The sequence below is a fragment of the Amblyomma americanum genome, chromosome 4, assembly GCF_052857255.1.
Source record: "Amblyomma americanum isolate KBUSLIRL-KWMA chromosome 4, ASM5285725v1, whole genome shotgun sequence".
Taxonomy (NCBI): Eukaryota; Metazoa; Arthropoda; class Arachnida; order Ixodida; family Ixodidae; genus Amblyomma; species Amblyomma americanum.
The window spans coordinates 115,240,710-115,264,599 of record NC_135500.1 but is presented as its reverse complement, the minus strand read 5'-3'; the positions used below and the strand labels follow the sequence as shown (position 1 = coordinate 115,264,599).

Below are 23,890 nucleotides of genomic sequence, written 5' to 3'. Positions count from 1 at the left end.
TTCTTCCTTCGTGTTTTCGTCTCGTTCCTTGCGCTGTTTTTTCATCATGGATTACCAACTAGCCCGGCATCTTGCACTTCTGAACTTCATCCCTTGGTTATATCACCGGTGGAAGATATTCTTCTGCCCGATCATGATCGTCTTCTACATAGCGGAAATCCCTGCGTCAGCACTAATCACTATATAAGAAAATTCTCCGTAGTTCTTTTTTTGCACCATGTCTAAACAACGAAAGCAAGACATATTCTGGCTTACTTGTGATTGCTGGTATAGGGGCAGTATCTACAGCAGTGCCTCCCTTCCGGCTCCTGCGAGTGGTTGCTCTGCCGACGTTTCTCCAGAAGCTCTTGTGCGGAGAACAGGTCGCCGCATGTCCCGCAGGGGAAGGCCGGAACTGGAGCAGACTTGGTGTTTTCACCCTCTGAGAACAGATCAGAGTAGAGAGCGATGGACACCGAATACTTGGGACTCTTTTCATTTTAGCACTGCTCTTTCTCTAGTCGTCAGAAACGCACATCGGTAACGCATGGCAACGAAACAGGCGAAGTAGTGCGTCAGAACTTCTGTTTTTCTTGTTGGAGCAAGAATCGAATGAAAACTTCACGTCGCTTGATTCTGATTCTGTAAAATAATTACGACGGATCCCCCTTCGGAAATATTCACGTGACGTCGCTTGCGCCATTTTGTTGTACCGCACGCAGCTTCACATCTTGACAATACATTTCTCCACCGCGGTAAACGATCTGCCACTAAAACAGGTTTGGCCTGAATGGCAAAGATCCCTTCCGGTGTAAAGAGAAGCTGACTTTAAGAGTTTTGCAAATTAAGGGTCATGCCCACTCAGATTCCCGCGCCGTCCCAGCACGCCACGGCCCCAAGTGAGAACATGTATTCTCGTTCTTAAGACATATTGTGTAGGGATCAAACTTATTAGGTACATCGCTGCCAAAGTACTGTGTGAAAGGAATGTCCACAGGCCTGTCAAGCACACCTGTGGCTAGACACGAAGCCAACACCGACAATTCCCTCAAGCAAGCCCGAGAAGCTATTGCGGAGCGGCTGATAATGGCCACAACCAGCGCATTGATTTCCAGCATAGGAAATATATAGTTGAGACTGGCGGCCGCTACAGTGAAGAGGTCCAATGGTGTGCCAGCACTGCTCCTAATTATAAGTCCTGTCGCGCAAAAGGAATTTTCGCTCCCAATAGTAACCGGCTCCGAAAGAAACCGAAACTCCCGCCAGGTTCCACGGCAAAAAAAAAAGCAATCGAAGCCAATCAAGTCCAATCCCCAAAGTCGGCAGCTGCGGCAGGCTTAGGCGCCATGTTCTTTTTGTGACTGCATTGCATTTCGGGCGTTGTTTTTTGTCTAGTAACATTGCGTTTCGTGTTGCGCTTTACGTGGCCGTTTCGTGCTGCGGTTCTGTGAATGTGCTAATGAATATGTGTGCGACTTGTGCGCTTCGAAAGACCTTCTGAAGCGCCTGAAGTTGTTCTTAAGATATTGGAAGACGTCGTATTGCGCCTTGCACCACGCCGTGACAGCGGCGGCAACAACGTGGAAGAAAGAACGACCTGGCGGGATTGCTTAACAATGTGAGTAGAGACCTTGAAATTTTCTTTCAAGATGTTGTGGTGGGGTGCGTGAACTGCTTTAAATGCTGCTGGGTGTTCTCTGACAACTGCGGAGTGCAGTAGAAGTTCGAGTTCGACGCAACGGCTTCCGCAAGTGCGCTGTTTTAACGTGGCCGCGAGCCAGTCACAGAGCCATGGAAACGGTCGCTTCGCGCCAATAACTTCTCCGCAGCGAAGAAGTTGCGATATGGAGTATAGTTGCATGTTCTTATCTCATGGTATATTTGCCCTCACTGTTGTGATGAATGGGACCAACGCGTGGAAAGCACTGTGTTGGAACGACGTATGCTTCTCAGTGGCTCTGGTTCTCGGCGTTTAGTTTTTCGCGCGCGCGCGCGCGCGGGTGTGTGTGTGTGTGTGTGTGTGTGTGTGTGTGTGTGTGTGTGTGTGTGTGTGTGTGTGTGTGTGTGTGTGTGTGTGTGTGTGTGTGTGTGTGTGTGTGTGTGTGTGTGTGTGTGTGTGTGTGTGTGTGTGTGTGTGTGTGTGTGTGTGTGTGTGTGTGTGTGTGTGTGTGTGTGTGTGTGTGTGTGTGTGTGTGTGTGTGTGTGTGTGTGTGTGTGTGTGTGTGTGTGTGTGTGTGTGTGTGTGTGTGTGTGTGTGTGTGTGTGTGTGTGTGTGTGTGTGTGTGTGTGTGTGTGTGTGTGTGTGTGTGTGTGTGTGTGTGTGTGTGTGTGTGTGTGTGTGTGTGTGTGTGTGTGTGTGTGTGTGTGTGTGTGTGTGTGTGTGTGTGTGTGTGTGTGTGTGTGTGTGTGTGTGTGTGTGTGTGTGTGTGTGTGTGTGTGTGTGTGTGTGTGTGTGTGTGTGTGTGTGTGTGTGTGTGTGTGTGTGTGTGTGTGTGTGTGTGTGTGTGTGTGTGTGTGTGTGTGTGTGTGTGTGTGTGTGTGTGTGTGTGTGTGTGTGTGTGTGTGTGTGTGTGTGTGTGTGTGTGTGTGTGTGTGTGTGTGTGTGTGTGTGTGTGTGTGTGTGTGTGTGTGTGTGTGTGTGTGTGTGTGTGTGTGTGTGTGTGTGTGTGTGTGTGTGTGTGTGTGTGTGTGTGTGTGTGTGTGTGTGTGTGTGTGTGTGTGTGTGTGTGTGTGTGTGTGTGTGTGTGTGTGTGTGTGTGTGTGTGTGTGTGTGTGTGTGTGTGTGTGTGTGTGTGTGTGTGTGTGTGTGTGTGTGTGTGTGTGTGTGTGTGTGTGTGTGTGTGTGTGTGTGTGTGTGTGTGTGTGTGTGTGTGTGTGTGTGTGTGTGTGTGTGTGTGTGTGTGTGTGTGTGTGTGTGTGTGTGTGTGTGTGTGTGTGTGTGTGTGTGTGTGTGGTATAATTCCAAGCTCAACAAAACATGGCCTGCCTATTCCACGTTACAAATGCGCCGAGTGCGCAGCCGTTCAGTGCCTGGAAGTCGAATGACGATGTAGCTACAGCTCTGAGTTGCGTACTTCAAATGTACAAGAAATGTTGGCGATGTCTTTCGCTACGCAAATAACTTCTGAATTCCTTCCGGCTGTGTTCCCTCACAGAGAGCATTAACCATTTTGTGGACAGTGGATTTGGTTGATTGGTTTATTGTTGGCCTTTTAAGCATACTTCGAACTGCTGCAGTAATGAACCTCTACAAAGAAAAAAACATATTAACACACCTTTACACTTTCCAACATGTCGCTGCACTGTGCTGGGGATGCTTTCGTTTTTGTAATTGCACACATTCGGCTGTACCACCGCAAACTGCAGATATTTTTTCGAGTGTGCTTTTATGTAATTTTATTTCAAATGACTTAATGTGTGCAATGGTGACACGTGCAGTTTCGCCAGAGTTCTTCAATGAGAGAAGTACTGTCACTAAAATTTTGCCGAAATGTGTAATTGGAGCTTCCATTCGCGATTAGTGTCGTGCTGTAAAAAGCTTACTATTTTACATTGTCTTTTGTCATGTCTGTGGTATTGGCGCTGATTCATTCGCCTGGCTGTAATTTCACTGCTTTTCTGCAGCAACTGAAACAATTCTTTATTGATGTGGAGGCTGAGTGGTTATGGCGCTCGGATGCTGGCCCTAAAGACGCGGGTTCGATCCCGGCCGCGGCGGTCGAATTTCGATGGAGGCGAAATTCTAGAGGCCCGTGCGCTGTGTGATGTCAGTGCACGTTAAAGAACCCCAGGTGGTCGAAATTTCTGGAGCCCTTCACTACGGCGTCTCTCATAGCCTGAGTCACTTTGGGACGTTAAACCCCCATAAACCAAACCAAACCTTTATTGATGTCACTACAAGAGCGCTAGAATATCGTGAGTTTATAATCTGCCTGTAACTGAATGGAATCATTTAAATGTTGGCAAAGGATTATACGGGTGAGATGCTTGAAAAGTAATTTGACATTGTTAATACACCTACTATCTTTTTACAACTATTTCAGCAGTATCAACCTAGCGTTATTGGAGCAGGAAAGCGAGAAGTTTTCGGAATGGAGCAGGATCAGAATTGATGAAGTGCTCTCCTTCGTAACAAAAAGGGTCGACGGCACCACTGTCTTGTCAGATGTTTAGTAAGTGCAATTACTATGTTTGAAGCACCACTCTGAGAGACGCAGACGTAGATGCTCTGTGCTGCTCATCAGCTATTGAGGTTAAGTGACAGCTGTTCTCACAATTTTCACTGGCCCTAATTTTCTTACTGCAATTAACCGGCCACTTGTAAAACACAGAAGGTTAATTAATACACTAAAAACAAATGATGGGCAATGTCAAGCGCATTAATGACAATAAATATTTTGTGTATCAGAATAATATCATCACAGGCTAATGTAATAGTACTATTCATTGCAATGAAATAGTTCAATATGTCAGGGGTATCAGTCAGAGCTGGATGGTGTTTACAGTTCTTTTCTAAGGGTACATTGCATTTATTTTGAAGTCGTACTTTCTGTATTGGCATGTTAGCAACCTTTTCAAAGCTAGATGACCAGAGTGCTACTGCTTAAACATACTGATCTGATTGGGGCTTCTTTTTGCATTATTGTGAAAGCAGTTGTGTGCTAGATCTCACTGACAGATTTTAAAGCTACAGCTTTATTGGCCGGAAACTCGCGATTTCGCTGTGTCGGTGCTCCATGGAGGCCCGTGACGTCACAACGCGCGCCTCATCGCGGAAGGTTACTGTGCTTCCTGCGCTCGCCGCACCATCTGGCATGACGTCACACCACGCCGGTCACCGCCGCCGCCGTTTGGTAGGACGTGACACCGCGTTCCTCGTCGTTGCGCTCGCCTCCGCTCGCTTCGACAGCTGCGTCGCATGCGTGATAAGATGTCACAGGATTGAAAAAGAGAGCTGGCGTGCGCCGCAACCACAGCTGAGGCGACAGTATGGACGGCGACAATTCTGATAAGCAGGAGGAGGCCTGGGATCTACAGCGGAACGAGATGAAGAGGAAACGAATCGCCCAGAAAACAGACGAACAGCGCGCCGAACGACTGGCGAAACGCCGCCGTGAATATGCCGCCGCGAGACAGGCACGTTTAACGTCCGGTGTCTCGACCACTAGCAGCAGCGACAGCAGCCGGAGGAGAGACCTGAGTCCTGCTTCACTGAAGACAGCCCGGGATGAACAATGGAATGCGACCAAGAGACTTCAGCGGCTGGCTCAAGAAACCGAGGAACAACGTGCCGTTAGCTTAGAGAGTAGCCGTAAGAGTGACGCTACCCCTTCAGTCCTTGGATAGCCTCGGTCCTGAAATCAAACATGGACCTACCGGTCATACTGGACGTTTATGTGCTTCATACATTATGGAATATCTGAACAAGTTCATACGGGAGTTTCACACTTGCTTTCGCTTCATATATCCTGGCATAGCCGAGCTAAGCCACAGCCACTTTTTTTCTTTGGCCTATACGCAGTCATCTCGATACTTCAGGCTGGCAAGCATGGTTGGCGCCTACATGATAACTCCTCATCTCTGCACAGAAAACAATGACGCACCTCATAATCTGCCAGCCAGATCACATCACCGGCTTACTGCAAGTCATCAGCAGGTTATATGGTTGAAAATAGTGGTGTGTATGCAATTGAATTATTTTGCTGCGGAACATGCACAATGAAGATCACATCCAAAGAATAGCTGGAAGTGCCGGCATGAACTAACTGCCTCCTGTGGCCAATTTTTATTTTCAGAATTATGCAGTCAATGAAAGGATCTGAATTACAAACGAAATATGTTTACACCAGCAAGGCTAGAAAGGCAAACCTCATATCAGGCGTTCGCATATTTTAAGTGTGTGCTTTGAGTTGGTTGTTAATATCCCAGCACATTTATCCTCCTAACTATTTACTCTAAAAGAATGCAACGAACATGAAACAGGATTGGTTTTCGAAATATTTGTTTTGTTTCTCCTCTAAACCAGATGTGGCTTTTCTTCTCATTTTTACATTTGTTCACATAGTTACTGCAGCACATCATACATTTCTTGGGAAATGTATTTGGCAGCCTGCTTCTGATGATCTCTTAGATTGTTAGAAGCAACCTGCCTATTGTGAATCCAGGCAACGCTTAAACACAGCTCATGAAAGCATGTGCATAGGTGTAAAATTGTTTGGATGTTGGCAGCAGCAGGTGAGTGAAGAAAAGGGGCTATAACATATGACATTCACCGCTCATGTTGAAAAATACGGAGGATTGTCGAAAATCCAACTCTAAAGCGTCCTATTCTGACCGCTCTGTATTCCCTATGGGTGGACCAAGCTGTACATGCAAAGCAGTGATGGAAAAGAGAAGTGTAATGAAAGAAACCAGAAAAAATATATACGTAATGAAAGAAACCAGTCCTTTTGTTGGGCAGAGTCACGGATTTTGTGTAGTTTTTTGTGGTTAACAGCAGGCAGTGAAAACCGGTCAGAACTGAAATGCCAACCAATGCGCACCCTTTTGTAAACAGTAATATGAGTGATGGTTAACTGGCTCATTACTGCTCAGTAACAGATATTAAGTACTCCTTGAAGTTTGCATTCTTATGAAATGATTTTTAGTCACGCATTGTAGAAATTAATATTGTACTCTTTCTTTTGCTCATTCTTGAATTTTGTGTCTTGCTCTTATTCCTGCTTCTTAATGGTGTATGGCCACATAAGGTATGTGGGAATGTTTTCTGCTTTCTAATGATGCATAAGGCATTATTCATAGATACAATAATTACATGTATAATACCATGTGGTATTCTGGTACGACCACTGAATAATTTATAATCGAATTTCTTTCCCAGTCTGTTTCGGTTTCAACAGCCAAACGATGACTGTGACATCAAGGTGTGCTTATAGGTGACGGGAGACATGAGGAAACTGCGACATAATCGCTTCTTTTTATTTTAATGCGCTGCGATACTAAAGGCAGCCGGTCTCAACAGCCGTAATGACAACGAATGCCAGCGATATGCTATTTTCTCATTCCTCATGTGACCTATAAGCAGTTTATTGTCACATTCATTGTTCAGCGGTCGAAACGGAAACATCATGAAAAGAAAAATCACTTATAAAGTATACCATCTGGTGATTCATGCATAGTAGTGTCTTCTGCATCTTTGTAGAGGAGAAAACATGCCACCAAATTCGGTGTCTATACTCTTTCAATAACCGGTCAGTTTAATACTGCACAGATCTCGCATTTGCTCTTCAAAACGATTTTGATCCATTGATAATGTTCTCTTTTTTATTATGCTCACAGTCCTTGGACAGCTGTAAATGATATAGTTTCAGAATGCTACATAAAGGCACATAGTGCTTTCTAACTTAATTTTCGTAGAATGAACATGCAGCTAGCCTTTTGCTGTGGCTCCAGCTAGCATTTTGCACCTTATGTAAGACATCAAATTAAGGCAGGCTCATAGTAAGAGGTATTCAAGGGTGAAGGCAAGGTAGTATTTGAGTCTGTACTCCGCTGTTTTTTTTTTCGTGAAAACACTGCTCTCTTTCATATGTGATCTTTACTGTACTTGTGGCGTGGAAAATAATTTTAATCTGAAATTAATTGTCCCAAAGTAAAATGTCTGATACTGCTCACGTGCCACACCTCCTACCAATTGTCATAATTGCTGCAAGTTACTAAGGCTCGCTAGGGGCTGCAAACATTTAATTCCATAAGGTACTGTAAAAGTTGCTACGTGAAATAAAGTTACTCGATTGCGTATGGTGTCCAGTTGCTCCGTATTTCTTGCATGCTTACAGCATTAACAGTTGTTACATCATGTACTTACGGGCTGTTTTCTTTCCCACCAGGAAATAGAGATCAATGTGTAAGCCTATTCCATAGCAATGCTGTGGCCAAATGACATACAGAATTTTTTGCATATTCAAAAGCAACACGCTGCAACAAAAAGAGTGTGAGAAAGCATTCCTAAATAACTCCCGAAGAGCTTTCTGAAAATAGTCATTACAGTGTGTCTCTTCAAAGCCACTAGCTGATCTCTGTAGGAATGTGGCGGCCATTTCGTTGTTGGAACTCATAACTCAAATCTTATACACAAACAAAGATCACGTTGCAATGAAATGAATGCATTCAAATGTATTTCTATAAAATTCCTTTAAGTAGTTTCAAAGTAGAGTTTTAAGTGTTTCTTTTAAAGAGCATTAGCCTTGTGCCTGTAACAATGCGGTGTCCAATTAGTCATTGAAACACTGTACCCAAATTATATACACATTCAAAAGCAGCACATTACAATGAAACGAGTGCACTCAAAAAGGTTTCTAAACAAACTCCTTGGGAAATTTGTAAAGCAAGTCATAACAGTGTTTCCTTTAAAGGACGTTAAAGGGGCCATGACATGATCGTTCTTCATATTGCAGTTTTCTGTTTCAGTAACTAATGCAAGAGCTTATAATTCAATTTCCGAAACTTGGCTGCCCTGGACGTGCTGTATTTTCCAAAAAATACGATCGAAATTGAGACCAGGAGACTCCTCCCACCGGCAGCGACCGCCATATTGCAAGCTCTCATGACGCCACTAGCACATGCACGGAGCAACGTCGTCTTCTCTCGTTGCTACAAAATGCGCAACGAGATCTCATTCCCCCCTGTGCTTTCGCGGGCGATCGAAGTAGCAGTCGTCCCCCATTTAAGAATGACTGGTACCGAAAAAGCGATAATAACAGTAACGCAGTTTTTCTTCGGTTTATGTAGGGTCCGGTCACACTATAAGGTCGATGCGACGGCGATAGACGGTCGGTGGTATCATCTGTACACAAATGCCGTCGCTGACGCACTGGTCTGTCACGCTTGACCGACGGCGACGCTAGCATGATCAACGATCGCGTATCGTAGTAATGCTAAAGGGTCAGTTTAGTGGGAACCAGAAGAGAGTGGTAGGGGGCTAGTTGGTATGAAATTCTATAAACTTAAGAATTTTAACTTATTGGCCTCATGCTAGCCACGGCGACATACGCCATGTGCGTGTACCAGCGAAGATGTGCTTTCATTCGGTGCCTGCGCATAGAACCGATGGGCGAGGCAAGCGACACGGGCAGAAAATGCCGCACGACGGCGAAGCTCGCCGCCGTCGCCTGGGCTTGTGCGGCCGAGCGAAAGCTTCACGCCCGGTGAGGCGACGGCCGGAAAAACTGCGCTTGTGTAAATTATCCGTATCGAAAGAAGCAACACAAGCGGCTACATATCAAATCTTCACACTTTGTTACTGATCAGTCAGGAACTTTTGCCATATTCTTGAATTTCGGTTGATGGTGGACCGCCGGCCCCTTTCGTGACGAGGCCTGACGAGTTTGCAGGATTCGTGTGTGCGATTTCGGCGATTGCGGAGATCGAATTCGCAAGTTTTAGCGAATGTAAATAGCTGCCGAGCGTAGTTTTCGCTACAGTGCCCTCAAAGTGACGACTGCCCACATCGCAGGACGTGAGTACAACAAGGGGGAAGTTCCGATATATGTGACCCGGTCTGCAAAGCATGTGCAGAAGGAAGCCGGAAGCAGCCGTCGGCGTCGTCAGTGTATAACAAATCTGATTGTTTTCATTAATTAAAGTAATGTCCGAACGTATTTTAACCAGACCGATCTAAAATTAAATTTTGGTGACATAAGAGAAAGCAGATATAATTAGTGGAAAGCGCCGGTATCCTACGCGAAGCGTTTCTCAACTAGGGTACATAGCATTATTGGCGCTTATTGCAGTGTTACCATGGTGTGTAAATGAGCAAAAGTGCAATTTGTGAGCAAGAGTACGTAATATTTAGGATAAGGATAACCCACCTGGTGTATTATGCCACGCAAACGAGCAGCACTGTTTGCGTACAACCAGAGGTGGGCAAATGCCCTCATTTTTTCTTTTCCTCCCTCACCCTCAGTTTTAAATCCATAGCCCTCCCTCGCCCTCGCCCTCCTTTTGAAAAGTTATCCAGTCCTCCCTCGCCCTCACCCTCACTTCCAAAAATATGCTGGCCCTCCCCCACCCTCATCCTCAATAGCAGTCGTTTTAAAACTCGAGTTATTTTTTGTAGTCTGCAACTTCTGGCGATATTACTGAGTAATAAACATATAAGACAAGCCCTCAAACGACAGCCTACATGCTTATATTGTTGTGCCTTTACGTGTGTGTGTGTGTGTGGGTTGTTTGAGCTAATACGTGAGGCAAAGCCGAGACAGTTAGGAGTTGAGCCCCAAAATATCAATCTACCTTTACATCTGGCACGCACTGCATGCATACATGTGTCCAGCACTTATAACATTTCATTGTTGTCTATATGGGCTGCTAAAATGAATCAGCGCGTTGTTGTGTCTATGTACAAAAACTAATGCACGCCAAGGATATTTAGAAAACAATGCAGTAGCGTTTACCACCACAATTACAAGAAGTGCTAAGTGCAGAATAGACTCAAAAAGTAAAGTTTGCAGGTCGCTTAATTACCATTACCTGCTTCTAATCTCCCGCTATTTCGTGCGGCGTGCTGCATGACGCTTCCACGCGCACGGATGGAAGAAGATCAAGACCACACTTTCAAACTACAGCGTCAGAGACGGGCAGTTTAACACACGTGAACGCGGGTACGTGACGAAGACGACAACATCGCAAGCGTAGCCGGAGAGTTTGCCAGTTCGTTCAGGCAGGATGCTGAGATTTCTCCCAACTTATTGTTCATTTGAGGGAAGTGTATTAACCGACCCACTTTAAACTGGAGTGGCACTCCCTCTTGGTGATGTGCTTAGCCTCACTTCTTGTCTAGTGCTCTGCTGCTGTCTTGTTGCGATGTGTTTCGTGGCGTTTCCTAAATGGTTTGTAAATAATTTAGCTAATGTAAATAGAATATATTTTGACTGTAATATACACCATACTTAAAAAAAAGCTGAGGCTTTAAAGAACGTAGTGGTCCGAAGCAGCGGACACCGTAACTGATTTTTTAGTGCCGCCGTGGTTTTTAATCCCACTCTCTCAGATAGGAAGTTTTTTACCTCTTTAGTTTCTTCCCCTAGTGTGATGCTGGCTTTTCACAGCAGTCAGGATCTCAGGCTGTCACTTAAAATAAAGCATTACTCAGGCCACTTCAAAATCAAAAGTGTCGCTAAAATGCAGCCTTTGGGCTGAATAATGGTAGTCACTAAGTCCTCGAGTCTGGAATGAACAATTCGTGTGCTTGCCATTTTTGTGCCCTAGCGCTTCCACACCGCCGAAAAGCGGTTGTCTCTCTGTCCGAAGCCTGCATACAGCACGTGGGACACTTTAATGACGTGACGTTGTTAGGTCATATCAAGGTTCCCCCCGGATTGTGAGCAAACCACCCACCGTGGCAGTTAAATTAATGATTAGTAGCAAGAGATTCTCAGAAACAACGTGGGTCTCACAAGCCCCACCGATGGCAGCACTTGCCATCGCAAGGTAGTGGCGCGTAACTTAAGAGGGTTCACCAGTGACAGTGTCTTTAGGAAATACATGGGAAATTTCAGAAGCTGTAGCGTGTCTAAAAATGGCTCGATTTTCATGAGGTCTGTGGCAGCGTTTTCTTATTTAATGAATGGAGGAAATGTTGCAGACAGATATTATATTTTAAGTTTCATTTTTTTACAAATTAAAGCTAAATATCCAGAAATATTGCACATTTAGATATGTCGGTCTTTCATGCCATCTCGTGAAAAAACTAAACCAAATATCAAACTTTCGTCCGCAACATTTTCTCCCTTTTTCTTTCTTGATTGTCAAGCCGCAATTTTCATTCACATCGTGCGTAGTATTTGCGTTTTACAGGCTCTGAAGGTTGTGTATGTATTTTCTGCTGGAATTTGAAATTCGCGCCAAATTTAACGCGCGACGTGGCTCCATCTTTCGCCAGAATATTTTGTCGCTACTACACTCAACCACCAACCTCCTGGTTGTCCGCGTTCGTGCGCGCAGGTATTTACTCAGAACTTGGACGGACCTGAGCTCTTTCCTTTTTCTTGCTTGGGCTGTATTCGGAAAGGATTTCTGCGTTTCGTTTTTGCACGAACTCTTGGTGCGGAAAGGAAGTGGAATGCAAGGCCACACCCAAAAGTCAACCCCCCCTTTCCCCTCTCGGCAGCCACACAATAAGGCATTGTTAGTGCCAAAATACAGGATGGGGGCTCCCTATTCAGGACAGTGTGGGAGAACAGCATTCTTCCTTGACCAGGGCAAGGGCGCAGTGACCCAGGTGTGGAGAAAAGTCAAGAATGAAGCCGCAAAAAATCCTCATAGGAGGGCCTCGATCCGATAGCAGCGCTTACATGAACCCACACGCCTGGTTGTTTGAAAACCGGTACTGGTACGCATGCCAAGCCGGGAGTCGACGGGTCGGGTCCAGTCAACTCCGCCACAAGCGGTAGGTGTCTCAACTCGATCGTGAACCGATGTGCTTGTAAACGCTGTTGGGTCGAAAAGTAGGGTTATTGAGAGGGAAGGGGATAAAGCGAACTTGCTTTCCACTTGCGCCGTCGCACCTCCGATACAGCGATGGCGTGACTCAATCTTGGAGGCTGCTACTGCTTGCTCGACGCTTGGTGTCGCTACAGCTGAACCGAACTCTAATCGCTAAAATCTAGTTCATGTAAACACGCAGAGGTTGAGTTTAGATTGACCATGCTCAACCCTACCTCCGAATTGACCCGATGCTATCGGTTTCATGTAAACAGGGCTAATGGCGTAGACCGATTGCCATGACGTTGCGATTAACCTCCTTTCACTGAGGCACTTGCCAATCACCTGCGATTTCACGCTATACTCGCGGACAACTATGTATGTCAGTGCAACAGCCCACATCAAGGGGAGAAAGGACCGTCTCCTTCCTTTTCCTGCTCAGCCCTTGCTGCACTGCTACTGCGACGTCATGAGAACCGGTCAAAGCCAACGTTCGACTTTGGCTCCAAGCTAGTAAAACCAGAATGTTTCGGATCGGCATCGAAACATCGGTTCTCTAACGAATCTTTGGTCGAGCGTCGCTCTTTTTCTCCAATTTTCCTCGCGACCAGGCATATCTCTGCCAGAATTTTCGCGTTATCAGTGCAGGTGCTGTCTACTGTACGCGGGTAAGCATGGTTGCACCTTACCTGCAGAAAGGAGCTTGCGGATTTCCGAGCCCCCTACTCCAGAATAGACATCTCTGTGGTGTAAATAACGTGATGTCAAATGTTCATGGCCTGGCTGGCAAAATCATCCAGTTTTGCTCCTGAACCGGTTTCGCATGTGTCGAGCGTTCCCCGACTGTCTTAATTCTGCCAATTAGATACGCCTCTGTATGCGCCACACCTAGTCGCATCTCCTGTACTACGCTTCCAAAAGTCGCACATTTCAAACAGAAAAACGCTTGGAAGGGGCGCTATATAAATACATATATAAAATTTATACTACATAAAAGTTTATAATATATAAAATATATAAAAAAAACATAAAAAAGCAGAGGTCGTAATAAGACTTTTTCGGAAACCATAGTAGGTGTGGAATTTTCGCTCTCAAACGCCTGACGTCATGACAATTCAGGTGCGCTGCCGTTTTTGTGTTCAGAAAGAGCACACGCGGTTGGCGTGGCTGCAGTGGCCATCTTCTATTAAATTGCAATTTTTGTTATTTTTAACAATAAACCACTACTAGCAAATTTGTCCAGAACAGTTGGTTGTCGCTTGTGCAATGACGAAATTCGCGTTCAGAATCACCAGTGATTTCTTGCTTCCACATCTACGCATCATCCAAACGCTGAGTGTCAATTCCCTACCATGCCTGCAAGATATTTGGTTCATAAAATCAGGAGCGCGATTATGTGGTCACACGTTTCACCAGAGACAGAAATGAACCAAGAGGTGTTCCTTTTATTTATAGAGCAGTGCAATCTTTTCTTTTTTAGCGCATCGCAGAATGCAAGGCAGAGCTTGCGATGATTCAGAGCAGAGCAGGCGATGATTCAGACCAAGCTGGTTAAGCTGCGGCTTCATTTCCATGCTAAGACTGCAGTGGTTGGCTTTGCCCACCACATTGCGGCACCGCTTTCTTATACTGCAATTCTAGCGAAAATAGAGAAATGATAAGACTGCAATGAAATACAGCAGGCTTTGATTTGACAGTGGAATTTCGTAGAAGCTTTGTTTTATGCCGCAGCCAGTCTTTGAAACCTCACTTTACACAATTTTTAAAAATAGTTTTTTTTAGTTAGAAGTGCGCTTTTTTCGGCATAGCAGTGTCAGCGGTGTAGTGCACTGCGGCGACGGAGAAAGCGTGCGACTCCCCGCCTTTCGTGTTCGCCTCGTGTATCTCCAGACTGCAGAAACTCCGTCTTCCCCGAGAACCTTCACCCCAAGAACTAGTGCTTTGATCGGGAATTCATAACGGGCTGCACAGGCAAGAAACGTTAGCCCGGAGTACGTTTCGGGCCACCACCATCGACCTCAGACAGTGTATCTTCCCCTCCCTCACCCTCACCTCACTATGCGTTCCCTCCCTCGCCGTCACATCACCGTGTCTTTCCACCCTCACCCTCGTCCTCACGATTTTTTATCCGCCCATCCTCCCTCACCCTGCACCTCACCGAGTGAAATCCTCATGAGGGGAGTGTGAGGACGCCCTCATGAGGGCTCGCCCGCGTGAGGATGCCCATCTGTGCGCACAACAACCTCAGCGCGGTACTGCAGTTGTCGTAATCGTCGCATTCCTGGGGCACAATGCGCGTGCACAGCTAAGTGCTGTACTATTATTTCGAAGCACTCATTTAGACGATGGCGACTATTCATCGGTGCGGACAGTGAAAGCGTTCGATTCGCGTAGGGTTTAGCAAACGGCTTGGTTCCTGCAAAAAGGTTCTACGAGTCGAAGGAAATGTATGTTCGACTTACAAACGCGTACAGCACAGCGCGGAAGTCGTCGCCCTCGGCACTTTTCTCAGCTCCTTTCGTGCCTCAAGGTTCTGTAGTGCACCTTTTGATAAACTGAGTTTAACTATCGAGGGATGAACAGCGGACAAGAACTTGGTAGCTATAGCTACAAAATGCCGCGGTTTTCAAGGCGCACATCGGCGAAGGCATACACGGCACGTGCCGCTTTTCACATACGGGAGCAATTGACTGCTCAAAAGAGACCACACTCATAACATACGAACATCATGCTTCTAAGCGTAAACAATAAAGCAGGGGTCCATCGATTTCTCTTCAACAATCGGAAAGTGGGCGCCACGAGCATGTCCGCTTCCCCAAGGATCACTCAGCTCGCGTACTGATTTGAAGGCTTCCCAATAGAGAACACGGAAAATGCATTTTTTTTCGCAAGGGTAAAAACAAAAACTTTTCGAGCGACCGCTGTCTACGGTGCGCATTCAAGCACCTCAACAGCTCGCAGCAGACGACGCGTGGCGTGTATGCGCTCGTGACGTCAGCGATCAGAGGTTGCCAGACCAGCAAGCAGTTCGCGAAAGAAACGAAAAAAATTCGTTTTAAAAACATTTACCGCCCAGAATCAACTGAAAAATGGGGAATTGTAATTTAACCTCTTGGAAATTAAAGGCGATAAGCAGGGTATGCGTGAAGTAGGCTGTCATGGCCCCTTTAACCGTGTTCCAATAATCATGCGGTGACCGAATAGTTATTGAAACACTGTTGTCAAATTCTATATAGATTCAAAAGCAGCGCGTTAGAATACAACGAGTACACTCAAAACGATTTCTAAACAATTTCTCAAGGAGTTTCTAAAGCAAGTCATTAGAGTATTTCTTTTAAAGGACATTAGCCGTATTCTTATAACCATGCGGTGGCCAAGTAGTTATTGAAACACGGTACCCAAATTCTAAAAAGAATCAAAAGTAGCACATTACAATGAAACGAGTGTACTCAAAAGGGTTTCTAAACAGACTCTTCAAGGAGTTTCTAAAGCAAGTCATTACAGTATTTCTTTTAAAGGACATTAGCCGTGTTCATAGAACAACGCAGTGGCCAATTAGTAATTGAAACTCTTAACAAAATTTCCGTACAAATCTAAACGAAATACATTACATTCTATTGAGTAACTTTAAAAGATTTTATAAAGAACCACAAAATCAATTTTTGTGATTCTTGTGCGCTACTAGTAGCTCCACCGCCGATTTCTTGCTGTTTTGATACAGATAGAATGGAGAAATTGGTGCCCATTTTCATTATCGGCGTCTTTAGAAAGTAAGCTGTCATAATAAAGTCAGCTTTTACTAGAACTGGATATTTGATGCCTGGGGGGAGCTTGGTCTTTAATATGTACAGCAAATAACGCGTTCATTCCCTTAGATAATATGCCAGAATATATCTTGCTGGTTACATATTCCGTCAAGTTTAGAACCTTATCTACTTACTGCACTTTGCCGATTAGTTCGGAAGATTCTTTAAGCGCATTTTTCAAAGCAGCAGATTCAAGACGTCTTCGCTTTGAGTCGAGGACATCCCTTGCGGTGCATGGCTTAAAAAGATCAGGGGCATTCTAGAAACTGTTGGGATTGTGACTGTGCGAAAGCGGCGCAGTTGTCCTCTCTGTAAGCTCGTCGGTGTGGGAGGCCTCTCGCACGATGTCGGCCTAAAAAAAATGAAGTTCGCAAACCTAAAGGGACGTTCAATATTGTTTAAATAGCAGCTGTAACTTGACAAGGAAGTTCTCTCTTGAAGTGCTGGATTCGTTGCTTACAACTGTAACAAGTTTCCTAGTTTACAGACACTTTTCTATAATGCACCGTTAAGTCTATCCTATTTTTCAGTACAGACTATTATTTGGAGACGTTCCAAACATCTTACCAAGCATTTGCTCGTGGTATAGCCCTAATCCAGGCGTTCTGTTCTTCATCACGGGGAAACTTGAAAATTTGCTCTTTGGGCTATGGTTTCCAATTAATCCGGCAACTGGGCACGCAGCACTTTTTAGCATAACCTACCAGGAGCGTAATCCACAATCCGCTCCAATTAAACCAGTACCGCATTACCTCGACGGACACACAACCGCAAGCGCAGCACAATGCGTAGACTATGCGTGCACGGCGAACGTACAGAAAAAAAGTAATTCTTCAAGTCTTTGGCGTCTGCTTTCTAATGAATTAAGGTAATGTTAGCGTTCTGTCAAGCTTACGGTAGGCTCGAGGCCATAACTCAAGGTGGTCGCGCGTTCAAGCACGTCGCTAGGGCATTCTGTAGCCGCAGGCATCTTATTTCATTGGCATAAAATTGATTTATCGTTGCGAGCCCGAGGTGATATAACCCTGCCCACATGAAGTGAATCACATCCGCGAAAAGTGACAAACCCCTCACCGTCCCTGGGTGGCCGCGAAGATCGTGGCTTGGTGAGCAGCCCTCGCTCCCGGGCGCACGATGGGCCGCATGACACGAGGAGCTCCTCGCCCGTGCCGACAGCCTTGCACGTCCTGTAGTAGATGTTACCTTGGCGCGTGTAGGCCACCATGTTATGTTCCCGCGGGCTGGCCGCACAGTTCACGTATCGCATCCAGTTGGAACTGTCGAGTGGACGACCGTCCACCAGGAACTCCTTGCCGTTCTTGCGAACCTGGGAACACCACGAAGGAATTTGCATGTGTGTCAGGCCATGAGCTCAAGGTAAAAAGGCACCATGGAATTCTATGTGGTGACGGTGGAAATTCTGCCTATCCTTCTGCGCTGGACACCGCTATCCCGCTGGAAGCAACATTGGAAGACCTAGATCTGTACATTGAGTGTAAACCGTAAATCCGTACTGGGAAGTTTTATCATGAGCACTTGCATCGCAGCGCGTGAAGTGATCTGCTGTTCGTGCGGGTGGAATACACTCAGACATTTCTCTGACCCTCATCAGGGGGTGACAAAGCAAGCGACTAGAAATTATTTCACCTTTAGAGCTATTATAATAGAAGACAGAAGATGCCTGCGCTCTAAACGCAGTCACGGTGGTTCTAAGCAGGTCTCGTAATAGACACACCTGCCAGGTGTAGGCGTTGCAATTTCCGTTGTCTTCCACTCTTATACCTTCGTAGGGGCCGAAGAACACCCTCCTGGGCAGCGGTTTTAGCGTGAACACCCCGAACCCCGTGGGCTTGAGGGCACAGCGGCGGATGGACAGACCTTTCGGGAGGCTCCTGTTGGCACGCATCGGGTCCCCGGCTTCCACCTGCAAGCGGCACGCCCTCTCGTGGATGTCTGCACTGCTCCTAGCTTCTGTTTTTCAAAGCATTCACTAGAAAACCACACTCACTACGTCATCAGCCTCAGTGGAGCTGCAATTTCATAGGTGAAATGGCCTGGCTTAGCTAAGGTTAAGCCTAGGATGAGAAGCATAATAGATTTGTGAAAGGGATTCGGTATCGCCTGCCCGTAAGTCAGGCGAGTCTCTTCGTTGTTTAGCAATCTCCTGGAGGAGCGGGAGTTAGCCTTGGTGGTCGCGGCCGCGCGAGTTGAGCCCCGTCTCTCCTCAGCTGTCGTGACGTCAGACCACGTGCTCGGCTGCAGCGCCCCTAGCGGGAGGAGCGGGAGTTAGCCTTGGTGGTCGCGGCCGCGCCAGGCTGGGCTATGGTTGAGCTAAGTAGTGTCCCTATTATGCTTCGCATAAAAACTCTGTTCTTTGCATCTGAGTGGACGCCGCTGTCCTAAGAATCTATGCTGAATAGAGGTCTTCCTGGTATGTGACATGTTGGCGGGTAATCGTGATAAAACGAAGGGGGCAGTAATTCACTCAGTAGCGGTTGTCCGCTGAATAACATTGTCAGGGCATACCTCATCACTATGATATGTGGCTCGATAACACTCATGGCCACTCACACTCACATCCAGTCACTAACACTGACGTCCACTCACACACACGACCATTTACACTCACCACCCTTTACTGACGCTCTTGTCCACTCGCTCACATTCACGTTTACTCACTGTTTCCTTGTTTTCGATAAACGGAAGGAATAAAATATTTGCTGCCGCGGCCGACTACGCTCGTGCCTCCCCTTGCATAGCCTGGTTCGCAAAGATGTATTCTTGAGCAGCCGGGAGTTCTGTCGGGTTCTCTGGCCAAATTTAGCAGTTTCGATACTCGACGGAAGTAACGGTTTATCACGCATATTCATGCCCCGAACCAATCTTACGCACGTGTGCTCCCGCGCTTGCTGCAAAGCGGATCAGTGCGTGTTTAGCATCAGCTAAGAGGCTTAGACACGTTTTTTACCGCTGTCCATAGGCGTGCGCAGGGTTCCTCATTGGGGGAGCAAAGTTTCAGCGCAGCGGCCCCTACTTCCCAACCTCGTCTCACCTGGGGCCTTAGGATCAAACATGAGTGCTAAGATGAGGAATGATGCAATTGCAAGCTATACAAAACATTATTGAGCAGTAGCTCATACATTCATGTGTAACATACGCAGAGGAAACCAGCCCCTGCGCTGCTGAGGCATCAATTTAACAACGTGCTTCCGAAGGAATTCTCCTTATATCTAAGCCAAAAAAATATGACTGATCTTTTTTTGTTAATAGCAAAAGAAGAACATGAAAAAATCGCCTTCAATAGAACTTGGAAGTAAACACTTCTTGGAACGTAGTTTCACGGGACCTCGTCCGCCAGTGTCGTTGTCACATATATTAAGGAGCCTAAATTAATTTTAAAGGAAAGAGGTGTGAGGAAGACGACGTGGATTAACTGCAGAATAAAGAAGAGGAAGAAGAAGCATTCAGTGAGGTGGAGAGAGATGATTGGTGGAGAAGAGAAGAAGACGACGACAAGGCTTACGTGGACTAACACCGAGACTATAAAATGGGGAGTGAGAGTGAGGCACGGGGGGAACAGCAGAGAAGCGGAGGCTCCGGCGGATCAGGGACACATCGGCTGGAAGAGAGCGACGCCGGCTACTGCTCCGGTGAGCTCGCGTTCTACGGCCTCGCATCGTGGAAATCCTGCCGTGCCTGAGCCCGTTCCGGGGAGCCAACGGAGGACGCTACCTCCTGCTACGGCCAGGTGTATCTCCAGCGCTGTTGCCACCCATCCGGGTGGTGCCCCCAACGCCAACAGCATCGGCATCACCTCCACGCGCGCTTGGACCGGGAGCTTATACGACGCAGCCAGCGACGCCAGCTCAAGCACGTCGAACGCCGCCTCGACGCCGGATACTGGATCCATACAACGCCGCAGCCGCACCGAACCAACCGTGAGCACGAACGCGGACCACGAATAGTAGAACGCTAGTAGTAGACGCTGGTAGCAGTGCGCCCGGATCGTGTGTATTTATAGTCGTGTTTTGCGTTAGTTTTGTTAGTTTTGTGTTCTAGTGTGTGTGTCGCGTAGGGTGTATGAAATGTGCGTTTGTGTGGGTACACCCGTCGCCTAGTCCATTATTTCGGTCGGTGTGTTCTCCTGAGAGATCCGTTACAAAGATAAGTGGCGAGCCTGCCAGAATTCATTTCCTTTTTTTGCTCTTTGCTTTGTCTCGGATCTTTCCAATCTCTCGACGACAGAAAGCATGGATTTGGCGAAAACGTTAGAATTGGCGCTCAAGCTAGATTTAAGCAAAGAAGAGGCAATGCGTCTCTATGACGAGGAGGGAAAGAGGCAGAAAGCGGAGGCAGATAGGCAGAGAGAAGAAAGGGCGCAAGCACGCGCAGACGCTCGCGAAATAGATGAGAGAGCTCGCGAAGCAGATAAAAGAGCTCACGAGGCAGAAGAGCGGGAAGCTAGAAGAGCTCGCGAGGCAGAACAGGAGAAAAGAAGGATAGAACGGGAGGAGTGTCTTTTGTGGAAACAGGCGCATGTTGGGGGAGGATATCAGGAGATCACGGACAGTGATCAGCGTTCCTTAGCGGGTAGAGAATCTCTTAGACCGGCCAGAGTTTGTCCAAGGAAGCTGATGGCTCCTTTCGATGACAAAAGAGATTATCTGGACGCATATCTGCAACGATTCGAGCGGATAGCTTTGGGGCAAGGCTGGGAGCGCAGTGAATGGGCCACGGCATTGAGCATGTGTTTAGTCGCAGAGGCGCTCAATGTGTTTGGAACGATGCCTGCTGCTGATTCCATGGACTACGAGAAAGTCAAAAAGGCGCTCCTCCAAATATTCAGGCTTACGGTAGAAGGATTTCGTGAGAGATTTCGCACCGCGAAACCTGAGGATTCGCAAACCGCTAAGCAGTTTTCCTGCAGGCTGACCAACTATTTTGATATGTGGCTTGATATGTCAAACACAGAAAAGAGTTTTGTAGGGGTGCGTTAAAAGCTGGTCACAGAGCAATTTTTAGCATGTTGCAGCTCAAAGCTGGCGCTATTCCTGAAAGAAAGTTGTGTTCATTGGAAGAGTTCGCCGACACTGCAGACCAATTCCTCGAGGCTCAAGGGCTAAGAAATTTGAGTAAGGCAAAGGAAGAAAACCCAAAAAATTCTAGACAATGATGCGGCAATACCAAGAGAATATGGCGGTGCATCTAAGGCGCCAGTAAGGTGTTTTCTCGGTGGCAAGGTGGGACACCGTGCAGCTGACTGTCGGACTAGTAGCGCTGCCCAAAAAACACAGGTTCTTTGTCAAGGTTGTGAGAGGAGGGGTCACACACTGGATGAGTGCCGATACAGAACGCAGGACCGAGCTGCATGCGTTGTCGACTCAAGTGTAGAACTTGTCATGCCACCCGAAGTTCCACAGCTGAAAGGAGAGCAAACGCCCCTGGAAAATGAGGCAGTGAGTGGAACAACCAAGTCGAAAGCAGCAATGCCAGTGGTGGTTGGGCAAATAGGGGACCGTCCTATATTGGTGCTTAGAGACAGCGGAGCCAACACAGTCTTGGTTCGGAGAAGCCTGGTGAAGGACGAGGATCTTACAGGGGAAGCATCGGTCGTCACTCTGGTAGACAGCACAGTAAGGTACCTTCCTGAAGCCAGGATTCTAGTGTCCACGCCATATTATACTGGGCAGGTAGTGGCAAAATGCGTAGACCAACCCATCTACGATCTCATTCATCTTGGGAAACATTACGGGTGCAAGAAGTGTCGAAACCCCGATCCCGAGTGGAGGATGCTCGACGTAGAAGAACATCCAAAGGAGGATAGGCCTGTGACAGTTCAGATGGGTGCAGTCAGTTTCTCGTCGGCAGTGGAGACAAGAGCTCAAGCGACAGCCCGAGCAACGCAGCGTCCGCTATCTACTCCTGTTACGATATGCTTGAGCATAACACCGGGCGAAATTGCAATTAGGCAAAAAGAAGACCCGAGCTTGAAAGCCTGCTTCGAAAGAGTCGGGGAAAAAGTGAAAAGAAAGAAGACTCGTACGTCCTTCGAATATCAATGGGTAAATGGTCTTCTGCACAGGGAATGCATATTTAGTTCAGAGAGGTGGGTCCAACAGCTGGTGCTACCGAGAGATATGTGAGAGACTGAGCTACGCTTAGGACATTACGCCATTATGGTCGGATACCAGGGTGTTCAAAAAGCGGTGTCTAGGATCACCAAGGAGTTCTTTTGGCCGGATGTTCAGAGTGACATTAAGCGCTTTGTTCGTTCATGTGACGTGTGCCAGGGCACAGTTCCGAAGGGAAGAGTTGATCCCTTACCTCTGGGTAAGATGCCAGCCACCGACCTACCGCATCAAAAAGTGGCTACTGACACTGTCGGGGTGGGATGAGGTACTAATAAACCCCAATTTCAATGAAGACAGACCATAACATTGGAGTGGACTTCATGAGTAGAGCCAACTGAACAGCTCTAGGTACCTCTGGAATGTAACATTTTGGTGTGTACTTGATTGGTTGTTGTTGCTGTGTTAATTTATCTGTGGGATTTCCTTTGTTGTTGTTGTTGCTGTTTTTGGTGTTATGTGATCATACAAGGGAGTGTGTTGTGGACACGAACATGTTTATTAAGGACTCTGTGCGGACAACGGCAGTGGTGTGTTAGTGTTCTGAAAACGCAATTTGGTGTGCTGTGTTAGTGGTGTGCGTTTGGTGTGTGCTGGACATCTGCGGTGTGGTGTGTGATGGGTCCAGAATCGCCACAGAAGATAGTCGGTTGGCTGGATGGCTTGGAGATGAGGATGACGTGAGCAGTTTTTCATGGAAAAACTCTTGAGAGGGGGCCCTTGTCACATATATTAAGGAGCCTAAATTAAATTTTAAAGGAAAGAGGTGTCTGGAAGACGACGTGGATTAACCGAAGAATAAAGAAGAGGAAGAGGTATTCGGTGAAGTGGAGAGAGATGATTGGTGGAGAAGCATTCGGTGAGGGGGAGAGAGATGATTGGTGGAGAAGAGAAGACGACGACAAGGCTTACGTGGACTAACACCGAGACTATAAAAGGGGGAGTGAGAGCGGGGCACAGGAGGGAACAGCAGAGAAGAGGAGGCTCGGGCGGGTCAGGGACACATCGGCTGGAAGAGAGCGACGCCGGCTACTGCTCCGGTGAGCTCGCGTTCTACGGCCTCGCATCGTGGAAATCCTGCCGTGCCTGAGCCCGTTCCGGGGAGTCAACGGAGGACGCTACCACCTGCTACGGCCAGGGGTATCTCCAGCGCTGTTGCCACCCATCCGGGTGGTGCCCCCAACGCCAACAACACCGGCATCACATCCACGGGGGCTTGGACCGGGAGCTTATACGATGCGGCCAGCGACGCCAGCCCAAGTACGTCGAACGCCGCCTCGACGCCGGATACTGGATCCATACAACGCCGCAGTCGCACCGAACGAACCGTGAGCACGAACGCGGACCACGAATAGTAGAACGCTAGTAGTAGACGCTGGTAGCAGTGTGCCCGGGTCGTGTGTACTTATATTTTTTGTGTTTTGGGTTAGTTTTGTTAGTTTTGTGTTCTAGTGTGTGTCGCGTAGGGTGTATTAAATGTGCGTTTGTGTGGGT

At 47.1% G+C, this 23,890-nt stretch overlaps 1 protein-coding gene across 1 annotated transcript in view; it reads right to left on the bottom strand.

Moving 5' to 3' along the window:
• The window catches only part of LOC144129775 (histone-lysine N-methyltransferase PRDM9-like), a 33,082-nt gene that overhangs the window by 4,145 nt on the left and 5,047 nt on the right, over positions 1–23,890 (bottom strand). Inside the window, exons 4-6 of the mRNA XM_077663849.1 lie at positions 18,004–18,192; positions 17,343–17,595; positions 256–421 (exon numbers count right to left, since the gene is read on the bottom strand). Of these exons, the coding sequence (XP_077519975.1) occupies positions 256–421; positions 17,343–17,595; positions 18,004–18,192 (608 nt within the window). The remainder of the gene's footprint in view (positions 1–255; positions 422–17,342; positions 17,596–18,003; positions 18,193–23,890) is intronic.